The sequence below is a fragment of the Ursus arctos genome, unplaced genomic scaffold (genome assembly GCF_023065955.2).
Source record: "Ursus arctos isolate Adak ecotype North America unplaced genomic scaffold, UrsArc2.0 scaffold_14, whole genome shotgun sequence".
In the NCBI taxonomy this organism is placed as follows: Eukaryota; Metazoa; Chordata; class Mammalia; order Carnivora; family Ursidae; genus Ursus; species Ursus arctos.
This window is the reverse complement of record NW_026622808.1, coordinates 18901666-18913949: the sequence shown is the minus strand read 5'-3', so window position 1 is coordinate 18913949 and position 12284 is coordinate 18901666. Positions and strand designations below refer to the sequence as shown.

The 12284-nt window shown below is 48.0% G+C and overlaps 1 protein-coding gene across 1 annotated transcript; it reads right to left on the bottom strand.

The window, feature by feature from the left end:
- Positions 1-4596: 4596 nt before the first annotated feature.
- RDH8 (retinol dehydrogenase 8) lies at positions 4597-11942 on the bottom strand. Its single transcript, XM_026480779.3, has 6 exons — positions 11771-11942; positions 8935-9096; positions 8125-8304; positions 6818-6911; positions 6303-6486; positions 4597-6196 (listed from the first exon to the last, which is right to left on the bottom strand). The coding sequence occupies exons 1-6, from the start codon at positions 11871-11873 to the stop codon at positions 5981-5983; spliced, it is 939 nt and encodes a 312-aa protein (XP_026336564.1). The 5' UTR covers positions 11874-11942; the 3' UTR covers positions 4597-5980.
- Between the last annotated feature and the right edge of the window lie 342 nt (positions 11943-12284).

Below are 12284 nucleotides of genomic sequence, written 5' to 3'. Positions count from 1 at the left end.
CGCATCAGGCTCCCTGCTCAGCGGGAGGCCTGCGTCTCCCTCTCCCACTCCCCCTGCTGGTGTTCCCTCTCTTGTTGTGTCTCTCTCTGTCCAATAAATAAATAAAGTATTTTTAAAAAAATGAAATACAAAAGGTTCTTTGACATATGAAAAGACAGTCAACCTCACTCATAATAAGAGAAATGCAAGTTAAAATAAGAGAAATATGAGATAGTAATTTTTACCCATTAGAATGGCCAAAATGTAGAAGACAAATCATGTGCAGTGTGGTGAGGCTGTGCGGAAGCGACCGTGCTAACATATGGACATCAGTCCTTCCCAATAGAGATGAATTTGATAATGTTCATAAAGATGACAAGTGCATAGTTTTTTCGGCCAAGTAATCCCGTGACAGAAACACTTGCACATGTGTGAAATGACGTATGCACATGAAGTTATTCATTGCAGTCGTTTATATAATAGGAAAGGATTGGAGCGAGCCCAAAGACTCATCAGTACAGGACCAGTTGCATAAATTATTGTCCATCTACACAATGGAATATATATTGCAGCTGTGCAAAAGAATGAGGACGTCTGCTTGGGCCGATATGCAAACACTTCTAAGACATATTATTCAAGGAAAGAACTAAAGTTTGTGTTTAGGTGTATAGTATGCAGCTTTTTGTGAAAGTTAAATAAATATATATATACGTATATGCACACGTGTATGTACATATATAGTCTGTTTTTCCATGTAAGTTCCCCATGTTTATTTTTAAAATTGTGATAAAATCTAAACACCACAAAACTTACCATTAACCATTTTCAAGTGTGCAGTTGAATGCTATCAAGCACACTCATATCACTGTGCCACTATCCCCACCATCCATCTCTAGAACGTCCCGTCTTCCCCAACTGAAACTCTGTCCCCATTAAACACTAACTTCCCATTTCCACTCCCCTCAGCCTCTGTTAACCATTGTTTTACTTTTTGTCTATGAATTTGCAGATGCTGTGTACTTTACATAAATGGGATCATATAATGTATTTGTCCTTTTGTGTCTGGCTTATATCACTTGGCATAATGCCTTCAAGGTTCATCCATGGTGTAGCATGTGCCAGAATTTTCTTCCTTTTGAAGGTTGAATAACATTCCTTTGTATGTATATACTACAGTTTGCTTATCCATTTATCAGTTTTTTTTTTCTAGTATAATTAGAAAGAAAATCTGGGTAGATAACTCGAGATGGGGGTGTCAGGAATTGGGCAGTTGAGGGAAAGAGGAAGCTGGGAGAATTGCTTTTAAAATATTCTTTTATATATACATACACATATATATTGATTTTTAAAAACACTGGGCATTTTATCAATTCAAAAGCTGCTTTTAAAGGATCTTCTGGGCTGTGGTGTGGAGAATGGATTGTAGGGGGCAGCAAGAGCAGAAGGTGGGAGCAGAGAGGGGACTGGTGCAATACTCCAGCTGAAAAGTGTTGGTGGTTGGATTAAGGTGGGGACCCAGAAGGTGTTGCGAAATGGTTGGTTCTAAATATATTTTGCAGGTCAAGTGAACAAGATCTGATTAGCTGTGAGGTATGAGAGAGAGGAAGTAGAGATGACTCCACGATTTTTGGCATGAGCAACTCGAACAGACTTATCTTTGCTAAGATGGGGAAGACAGAGGGGCAGGTGGGAGTGTAGAAATCAAGAACAAGGGTTAGTGTGTCTTCAACCCCTTCTGAACGTTGGCCAATTTCTGTTGTTTGGCAATGGCATCCAGCTAGACTATAATAACAGTCCCCCCTCCTCCACTGCATTTTTGCTTTTATGTTGCCATCTGGATTGGTGGTGATTCTTCCTTATGCAACAGAAGCTGACTTAGGGTGATTTAAGCTGCAAAGGAATTTATCCGGTGGATATTGGTGGCTAATGAAATCACCAGCCTTTGAAGATGGAAAGGGACAAAATAAGGGTGCAGGCCAGCAGCTAAGGCCACAGCTTAAATCATTCTCCTGAAACCAGCTGCAGCTCTGGCTTCTGCTGACAACCCTGGGCACTCACAATGTCCCTTCTGCTGCCTCCCTTTCCTGAGTCCTCCTCCTTTGGGTGGTGGGTTCTCAAATCTAAATCTGTACATCTGCCGAGTGGAATCAGGGTCACGTGCTCACTCCCTAGCTGCAAGAGAATCTGAGAGAGAAGGTCTGGCATTTTCGCACACCAGGAGTCTATGAGTATGGGGCTTGGAATATTGGATGCCCCACCTGTAAATAAGTGAGTTTGGCTTCACTTATGGTGACTATGTTGGCTTTCCTTCTTGGCAAGAAGATATATTTGTCTTTTTAAAAATTGTTTTAAAGATTTTATTTATTTGACAGAGAGAGAGCACAAGTAGGCAGAGCAGAGGCAGAGGGAGAAGCAGGCTCCCCACCGAGCAGAGAACCTGATGCGGGGCTCGACCCCAGGACCCTGGGATCGTGACCTGAGCCGAAGGCAGATGCTTAACTGGCTGAACCACCCAGGTGCCCCTGTCTTTTTTTTTTAAAGACTTTATTTATTTATTTATTTATTTATTTATTTATTTGAGAGAGAGTGAGAGAGCACGAGCAGTGGGGGCGGGTAGGGGGGGGAGAGAGAGAAGCCAACTTCCCTGCTGAGCCGAATGATGACACCCAGAGAAGCTTAATCCCAGGGCCCTGGGATCATGACCTGAGCAGAAGGCAGACACAACCAACTGAGCCACCCAGGCACCCCAAATTTGTCTTTTGAAATAATTTATTGAAGGGACTTTCTTGAAAAGCAAGAGAATGTTGAACACGGAAATCAGGATGGTGGAGACCCTTGGGGTAAGGCAGGCAGCAAGTATCAATCGTGTTCTAATGGTGGAGTCTGCTGGTGGGCTAGTGTGTATGCATTCAGAGTCCCGGATGGAAAGAGCACACTCAAAGTGGGTAATTTGGGGACCAATGAAGACAAGGACGATTGTAAAGGTGAGGACAGAAGGTGCATAGCCCTAAGGAGGATAGTGTCATGTCATCTTGCTGGCAATTGTGGGGTCCCATCACCATCTTTAGCTGGAAGGGGCAAAGGGAGGGAGTGGTTCTCAGAAACTGGAGCTGGGGCCTCCAGTGGATGGAGAAATGCTGCTAATGCACAGTGACCCCCATGGAGGGAGCTTGGGGGAGAAATACTCTGGTCTTACACTCTTCCCAGCCTCTCATCTCCCGCTGATGCCTCCTATCAACAATCCAAAGACCTCTTGCACATGCGGGCTTCATATATTCTTTTTAAAAAATGTATTTAGGGGCGCCTGGGTGGCGTAGTCGTTAAGCGTCTGCCTTTGGCTCAGGGCGTGATCCCGGCGTTCTGGGATCGAGCCCCACATCAGGCTCCTCCGCTATGAGCCTGCTTCTTCCTCTCCCACTCCCCCTGCTTGTGTTCCATCTCTCGCTGGCTGTCTCTGTCAAATAAATAAATAAAATCTTTAAAAAATGTATTTAATTTTTAAATCAAGATAAAATTCATATACCATAAAATTTGCCGTTTTAAAGTGCAAGATTCAGGGGCGCCTGGGTGGCACAGCGGTTAAGCGTCTGCCTTTGGCTCAGGGCGTGATCCCCGCGTTACGGGATCGAGCCCCACATCAGGCTTCTCCCTGTGAGCCTGCTTCTTCCTCTCCCACTCCCCCTGCTTGTGTTTCCTCTCTCACTGGCTATCTCTATCTCTGTCGAATAAATAAATAGAATCTTAAAAAAAAAATAAAGTGCAAGATTCAGTGTCTTTGGTATAGTCACAAGGCTGTGCAACCATCGTCATGATCTAATTTCATATACTCTTTTGCAGGTATTCCAACATCGCTTCAAAAATCCAGTGTCCTGGGGCGCCTGGATGGCACAGCGGTTAAGCATCTGCCTTCGCTCAGGGCGTGATCCCGGCGTTATGGGATCGAGCCCCACATCAGGCTCCTCTGCTATGAGCCTGCTTCTTCCTCTCCCACTCCCCCTGCTTGTGTTCCCTCTCTCGCTGGCTGTCTCTATCTCTGTCGAATAAATAAATAAAATCTTTAAAAAAAAAAATCCAGTGTCCGGGAGGGGAAAGGAGGGATTCATTTGACCAAAAATATTAAGTAACCCCATTATCTCTGCACTGACTCTTTCACGAGCCCTGAACTCAGTTTCTCTTTTCCTAGAAGAGGTTCCTAGAGACCCCTGAGGACCAGCATAGACTGAGTTGGACAGACCTAGGCTGGATTCCTGCCCCTCCCCTCTGCTCGGGACAACCTCAGTTTCCTCATTTATGAACTGGGCAGGTTCTGAGTGCCTCTATCTGATAAGGCTGCAAGAGCAAACATTAATTAAAACACCTTCGCCTGGAGCCTGGCATTCCAAGGTGGTAGCGAAACATGAACCACACCAAAAACTCCAAGTGAAATGGAAAAACAGTGCAGGGTGCTTTTCCTATCATTTCAGTGCCGTTATTGTCAGCTCTGCTTTCCGGAAGATGACACCAGGAAGTCACCTGCCCAGGGTCACCCAGTGAACAAGAGGCTGGGTCTGCATTTACACCCAGAGTCCATTTGCTTCCAAACTCTCCACACGAGGGCCAAGAAACTTGGACCCCTATTGCTTTTTAAAAATTTTTAATTGTGACGAAATATACACAACACAAAATTTACCATCTTCGCCATTTTTGAGTGCACAATTCATTAGGATCAAGTCCATTCGCACTGTCGTGCAGCCACGACCACCATCCATCCACAGAACTCTTTATCTTGCAAAATTGCAACTCTCTTCCCACTAAGCATTGACCCCCCCCCCCCATCTACTTCCTGTCTCTGTGGATTTCACTCCTCTAGGGACATCATCTAAATGGAATCAGACAGTAGTTGTCTTTTTTCTGTCTGGCTTATTTCACTGAGCATAATGTCCTCAATGTTTATTCATGTTGTAGCAGGTGTCGGAATTCACTTCCTTTTAAAGGCTAAAAAATATTCCATCGTATGGATATACCTCGTTGAGTTTATCCAGGCTTCTGCTGATGGACACAAGGTTGCTTCCACCTTTTGGCCACTGTGAATAATGCTGCTATGAACACAGGTGTGCAAATATCTCTTTGAGACCTAGCTTTCAATTCTTTTGGTTAATACCCAGAAATGGACTTGCTGGGTCACATGCTAATTCTGTTTCATTTTTTGAGGAACTACTACACTATTTTCCATGGTGACTGCAGCATTTTACATTCTCACCAGCAGTGCCCAAGGGCTGCAATTTCTCCTCATCCTCACCAACACTTGTTACTTTCTGGAGTTTTTGTCTGCTTGCTTGGTTTACTTATAGCTGCCATTCTAATGTGTGTGAAGTGAACCTTACTGCTTTTTAAATTTTTTATTTAGACATAAGGAATTGAGCTTTATTAAATATTTAATATAGTGATTGCTAGTGGTTACAAATATGTATTTTATGAAAAAATATACATGCACTGCTGGTGAGTGCACAAACATTTTGCTGACGGAGTGTGTGACCGGAAAAGTCTGAAGACCCCTTTGTCAACTCAGTTCTATGTGGAGGGGGTTTTAGATCATCCTTGTATTCCCAGGCCCAAGATAATAAAGTCCAGAGGTTGAATGAGGCAGTCTATCTCATCTTTCAAGGTCCAGCAACAATGTCCCCTCCTCCAGGACGCCTCCCTTGCCTTCCCAGACACAGCTCCAGGTCCTTGCTCTGTCTGGGCTCTTCAGCCCAGGGTCCAAGGGTCCCTCTCTCTGCCCCAGCCCTGACCATGGAGGGGTGTGTGCATGAATGCTGAGGAATTTCTGGGGTCCCGGCAATGCCCAGGCACAGAGTAGGTCAGGCAGAGTTTGCTGAAGGAAAGAAGGAAGGAAAGAAGGAAAGAAGGAAGGAAGGAAGGAAGGAAGGAAGGAAGGAAGGGTCTGTCCTGGCCTCTGAGATGGGTGTAAACTGAGGAGGCCTGGCTGTTCAGAGGTGGGGAGGGCTGGGTGAGGCTCTGCTCACCGGGGCCATATTCGGAAGCGGAGGCAGCCGCAGGCCAGACATCGAAGGCCAAGGTTGAGAAGGTGTGTCCAGCGGAAGAGCAGACAGTGTGTGGTGCGCACGTACAGGCTGCCTGAGGGGTCCACGGCCTTGAGCGCAGCCAGCGGAGCGTATCGGGCGTTGGTCTGTCGGCGCAGGGGTGGTCTGGCGGAGCTGATCACCTTGACAATGACCTATGGGGTGGAGCCCTGAGCTCTTGGATTTGGGGAGGGCGGTTTGCAGGGTGGGGCACCCTCACATACCTGAGCCATTTCTTGGGGCTCTGGGTTCCCCACTCACCTGGGCCACATCTTGTGGGCTCTGTCCTACAGAGCGGAAGAGCTCCCTGGAGGCAGGGAGGTAGAAATCCCGGAAGTAGTGCAGAGTGTCAGGGTCAGTGTCCGGGAACTCGGTTGTGGAAACCTGCTCCAGGAGCTTCCCCTCAAAGTCAGTGACCACCGGGCCAGGTTCCACTAGGGTGATGCTGGGGACATCGGGAGGGGTAGGGGGTCTGGTACCTCAACCCACTCGCTGCCCCATTACTGTCCCTCTCCCCCTCTCTCCCCCCATTTCTCTCATCATTACTTCATCCTTCCTGACTCCCCCAACCCCTCTACTGCCCATCCCCAGTACTGCCCCATCCTCTTCTGATAACTCCATTTCCCTCATTCCTGATTCCACTTTCTCACCACTGCCTTGTTCTTCCCACCATCACTGCCTTCCCAGCCCACTTCCCCTCACCACCTCCCCTTCCTTCATTTTGGTCCACCACCGTCTCCCATTCCCCCCCATCACTACACAAATGCCCGCCTCACAAGATGTTGAACTGCAGCAGCTGGACCGCCAGACTTTCGAAGAACCCCTCCAGGGCGAACTTGGAGGCTGCATAGGCTTCATTGAACACGACACCTGAGAGGATTGGAGGAGGTTGGGCCCTTTGGGGTCTGGGCGATGGGCTTGTGGGTCCAGAGGGACATGGGGTCTTTAGGAGACAGAGCAAAGAGGGCTTAAAGATCAGAATGGGGGGATATCTAGGGCCAACATGATGAGTGTATGTATGTGTGATGGGAGCATAGGCTGAAGGATGAGCCCGTGCGCTCAGAGTGAGGTTGTCTTGGGGTGCCACGTGCTGCCTCTTCCCAGTGCTCCATTTGCCCTTAGCCCTGGAAAACCCTACTTCCCTCCATCTTCTAAACCTCTGGGCCACTTGAGCATAGAATTGCCAGGGTCCCTGAGGGCAAGTCTTATTCAGCAGGGTTCTTATCTGTCCTCATTGAGAATGAATGTGACCCCTGAGGTCAGGAGGTACAGCTGAAAGAGGAGCCAACGACATGGGACTGAGTAGTAGTTACGGATTCCCCATGACGGGATAATAAATAAGGCGGATTCTTAAACAAACAAACAAACAAACAAACAAACAAATAAGGTGGATTCTTCAGGGGGCTGTTGAGGAGGTGGGGGCAGACCCCAGAGCATTTCCAGGGGGAGGAAGGGAGTCTAGAGGGGTTCGAGGAGGAAAGACCCAGGAGCATGGATGGCAAATAGGTGGTCTCCATAGTAGCCTAAAAGCAGACATTGCTAAACAATCACTGCTCTCTCTTACTGCAGAACCTCAGAGCCCCACAGCTAGACGTCTCTGGGGGCTTGGTTAGAGGTATTTGGCTGGAAAATGTCACAGGAAAGGAGTTCTGGGGCGCCTGGGTGGCTCAGTCGGTTAAGCGTCCGACTCTTGATCTCAGAAAAGTCTTGATCTCAGGGTTGTGAGTTCAAGCCCTGCACTGGGCTCCACACCCGTGGCCCCTACTTTAAAAAAATAAATAAATAAAAAGGAGTACGGATGGTTCCTTTGGTTTTGGGGAGATGGTCAGGAGAGATTTTTAGGGGTATCCAGAAGTAGGGTCGATGCTGAATGTGGATGGCCATTGGCAGCATTTATAACACTACTGCCTATTCTTGCAGCATGGCAGACATAATCTAATCCAGAAATGTTTCCTAGAGAGCTTCAGAATCCTTCTCAACACAGGCTCATTTGGAATATGAGCTAAAACCTATTTGCCATTCTTCCAGCCTGGGGAGGGTCAGATACTAGGAAGTTTCCCAGGGATGGGTCCCCAGGGCTTACCCTGCAGCCCCATGACACTGCTGACCACCACAATGTGGCCCTTTCTCCTTCTCTTCATGCCAGGAAGGACAGCTCTGACCAGACGGACAGCCCCGAAAAAGTTGGTATCAAAGACGTTCTGCATGGCAGCTAGGCTGAGCCCCTCCAGGGGCCCCACCAGGCCCACTCCAGCATTATTCACTAAGGAGGGGACTGAAAGTTACCTTGAGGTCCCCCCAACCCTTCTAGTGTCACTCCTCTAGGGACACTCCCTGAATTATCCCACCCCCTACTCCAAATTCAGGGCCAGTCCTGAGTATCTTGAGAGGACAAATGTGGAGCCCTGATGATCTTTACATATAGTTTAGCATTTGCTATGGGGACTCCGAACCCTGGGTTGGGGGAAGGGCTGCTGGGAGCTGCCTACCCGTAATGCAAGAGCAATTCAGCTCTGACCCCAATTTGCATCAAAACAGCCACACCCACCCTCCTTAGAAGGTCGTTGAGGGATCATATGTTGCTTCTTCATCATGCTCCCTTCCCCAAATGACTAACCAAATAACTTTTCCAACTACATATGGTTTTCCCCAAATGTGAGATGTTCTATTCAATAAAATTCACCCTACCCCCAGGACTCAGTTTATTTCTTGTAACCCTAATACACTGGTACCCTGGGCTTTTAGCCAGCTTGTCTACCCCTTCTGTCCAGGGCTAGAGGTTGCTGGTGAAGCAAGAAGGCTGGTGCTCAGACGTGGGAGAGGATTCACTGTAAGGAGGATCTGTGCTTAGGTCAGGGAAGGGGGGGTGACCCCAGGGGCTGTTCAGTCTCACCCAGCACATCCACTTCCCCTCCATGGATGCAGCTGAGACACTGGGCCACTGACTCGTCACTGCACACGTCCAGCTGGGCCACGGTGAGGGTCTGCCCCAGAGCTTCCCCAGCAGCTGCCTCCAGTGTCCCCTTCTTTCCCAGGTCCCTCATGGTGGCCACCACTGAGGACAGAAAGCAGAGTTGGGACAAGCACTGGGTTCCCTTCCCCTGTGCATTCACTTACATATCTCCATGATCTGGCATGAGCAGTCACAGAGGGATGGAGACCCACAGGTTTACATACTTACGTTCAGTACACAACCACAAATGCATACTGTGTACATACATTTACATGTACTTTCATCCATCCCTCCATCCCTCCATCCAACATTTACCGAGCATCTACCTAGTATACCTTATGCCCTATTCTAGGTGCTGAGACTACTGCATGAAATAAGAGGCAAAGTCCCTGCCTTCACAGAATCTATAGTCCAGTAAGTAAGACAATAAAATAAATATAAGACATACTGCCTTGAGAAAAAGAATGCATACACATTTAGGGTCAATATATGTGCCTTGTGTGTGTGTGCAAATACAAATAGCCATGTCTACATCATCCACAGAACTGTCAATTTACTGAGTATCTACTATGTGCCAAACACTGTGCTGAACACTTTTATAAGTGTTGTCTCTAATCTCACGAGAACCCTATGATTAGGAAACGGACTTATTTCCAAAGATGGCCACAACAGCTTTCATCGCATATGCTCCTTGAGAACTTTGCTGCTCCTCCTGAAGCCATGTATCTCATCTCCCTTTCTTTGAATCTTGTGACTAGCTGGGAATTAATAGAATGTGGTGAAAGTAACATCGTGTGGCTTCTGGGATTAGGTTGAAAAAGGAAAAGGTATTGCAGTTTCTGCCTTGTTTGCTGTAACGTTCACATCTTTTCTTTTCTTTTAAGATTTTGTTTATTTATTTATTTGAGAGAGGGAAAGAGCAGGAGTAGGGGAGGGGCAGAGGGAGAAGAAGAGAGAGAATCCCAAGCTGACTCCACTCTGAATGTGGAGCCGGATGCGGGGCTTGATCTCAGGACCCTGAAACCATGAGGTGAGCTGGAACCAAGAGCCGGATGCTCAACTGACTGAGCCACCCAGGTGCCTCTGTAATGTTCACTCTTCAGCCACATTGTAGCAGCCCAGCTATCCTGAGGCCACCATGCTGGGAGGAAGCCCAAGCTAGCCAGATAGAGGGACCACATGGAGAAGACCTGAGATTGTTAGAAGGAGGAGAGATGCCTGCCCCAGCCTGTGACTAGCCCCCACTGTTCTAGTTGTAGCCTTTGACCCTGAGCGAGAACTGCCTAGCTGCACCCTTCCAAATTTATGACTTTTGTAAACCATGAGAGATAGATGATTACCATTGTTCTATTACACCAGAAATTTTAGAATGATTTGTACTTTAGCAATAGTAGCCAGAATAAGTAGGTAAAGTTATTATCTCTATCATAGAGATTAACACACTGAGGCTTAACAAAATGAAGTTCCTTGCCTGTCCCACCACTAATAAGTGTTAGAACTGGGATTTGAACCTGGGTTTGTTGGAGTGCTGAGCTTAAACCCCTGTATACATGTTTGTACCCTTCATGCATGTACCCACAGTCATACATGCACAGCCTTGGGGGGCATGTTCATATAGTCTGTGGGCCTGTGTGAATCACGGGGGTTGCACAGATGAATGGGACCACACGCGTCTACATACAGTGACAAGTGTGGCCCCAGGGGCTGGGTTGCCTGGGTTCAAATCCAGGTTCTGCCACTTTCCAGTGGGGAGACCTTGGGCAAGGATCTTGGGCACTCTGTGCCTCAATTTCCTCATTTCTAAGATGGGGCTAACATTGGTGGCCACCTCATAGGAGTGATATGGGAATTAAATGGCTTACTAGATGCACAACATTTAGATCAAACCTGGCACTTTGTAAACACTCAATAAACATCCTTCAGTTTAATACACTCATCTGCCTGTCCACAGGGACACACACAGCACAACCACTTCCCTGCACACTGGCACTCAGTCTGTCACATCCAAAGCTGGTGTGTCTCTAAGACAGAGGGCAGAGGGCTGGGAGAAGCCACTCTGCCAACTGGGACAATGCCCTTGCCCTCTGCAGCCTCCTCTTAAGTAGCGGCCCTTTGCCCACTTCAGCTCTGTCCTGCTCTGGGTCAGAGGCTTGCATGGGTGTAGTGCAGACTGAGGCAATTTACTCCACAGTTGCAGGAGGCTAAGGCTCTAGATTTAGAGGCCCCCCTTAAGCCCGCAAGGTCAGGGTCACTTAAGAGCCTTATCTTGGAGCAGTAATCTGGGGAGGGGTGGGGGAGGGGAGTACTAGGGAATGCCCAAGTGGAACCATAGGGAAGCCCTCCCCACCAGCCCTTTAAAAAATATCACCTCCCCCCACCTCCTACTATACCACACACTTACTTTACTTTGCTTCTTAGCACTTCTTAGCACTAGACATATTATACAATTTTAAAAATCTGTTTATTTTCTGTCGTCCCTCCCCTCCCTCACTACACCATTGCTCAGGGCAGAGATTTTTGTCTGTTTTATTCACAGCTGTGTTTCCAGCACCTAGAACAGTGCCTGACACCCCGTAGGTGCACAAGAAATATTTGTGGGATGAGGGGATGATTCATGAACAGAGGTGGGAAGAGGGCCTCCATGTGTCCTGGGTCCTCCTCAAGCCCACACATACAGCTGATGGGATGGGCTAGTGGAAATGGTGCCAGGAAGGCTGAAGGTCCTCAGAAGCCATGCCCACCCCTGCCCCTCCCGGCCCCACCCTGGGCCTCTAACCTTGGTAGCGCTGCCTGTGGTCATGAGCCAGCTGCACTGCGAGCTCCAGGCCAATTCCCGAGGAGCAGCCTGAGATCAGTACAGTCCGGGGTGCGTCAGCCATGTTGATCTCTCCCTGGATGGGTGACCTCTGCTGGCCAGCACCTGACTCCCATCACCCATCCTTGCTTCATCCCCCCACCTCCTAGACACCCTCCTATCAATCCCCTGCAAGGTGAAGGGGCCCCGGAAGACACCAATTCTGAACTGACCCTGGGCAGGCAGCTGCGGAGGGGGGGAATCTTTTAACCTCATAATAGCCTCTTCCCTTTATCTGTCAAAAATTTCTTCTCACTGCTACACTGACAACTAGGGTCTTTTTATATGACTGTAAATCATCAGGGCTGGGGGAATTAGCAGGGGCATTCTCTCCCTGTCTATTCTGGGGAAAGAATCTCTGGTGAGAGGGCAAGAGTGAAATAAAAGGACAAAGAGTGTGGTTCCAGAAGGTTCCTTTCAAAGAGGAGAATGGGCA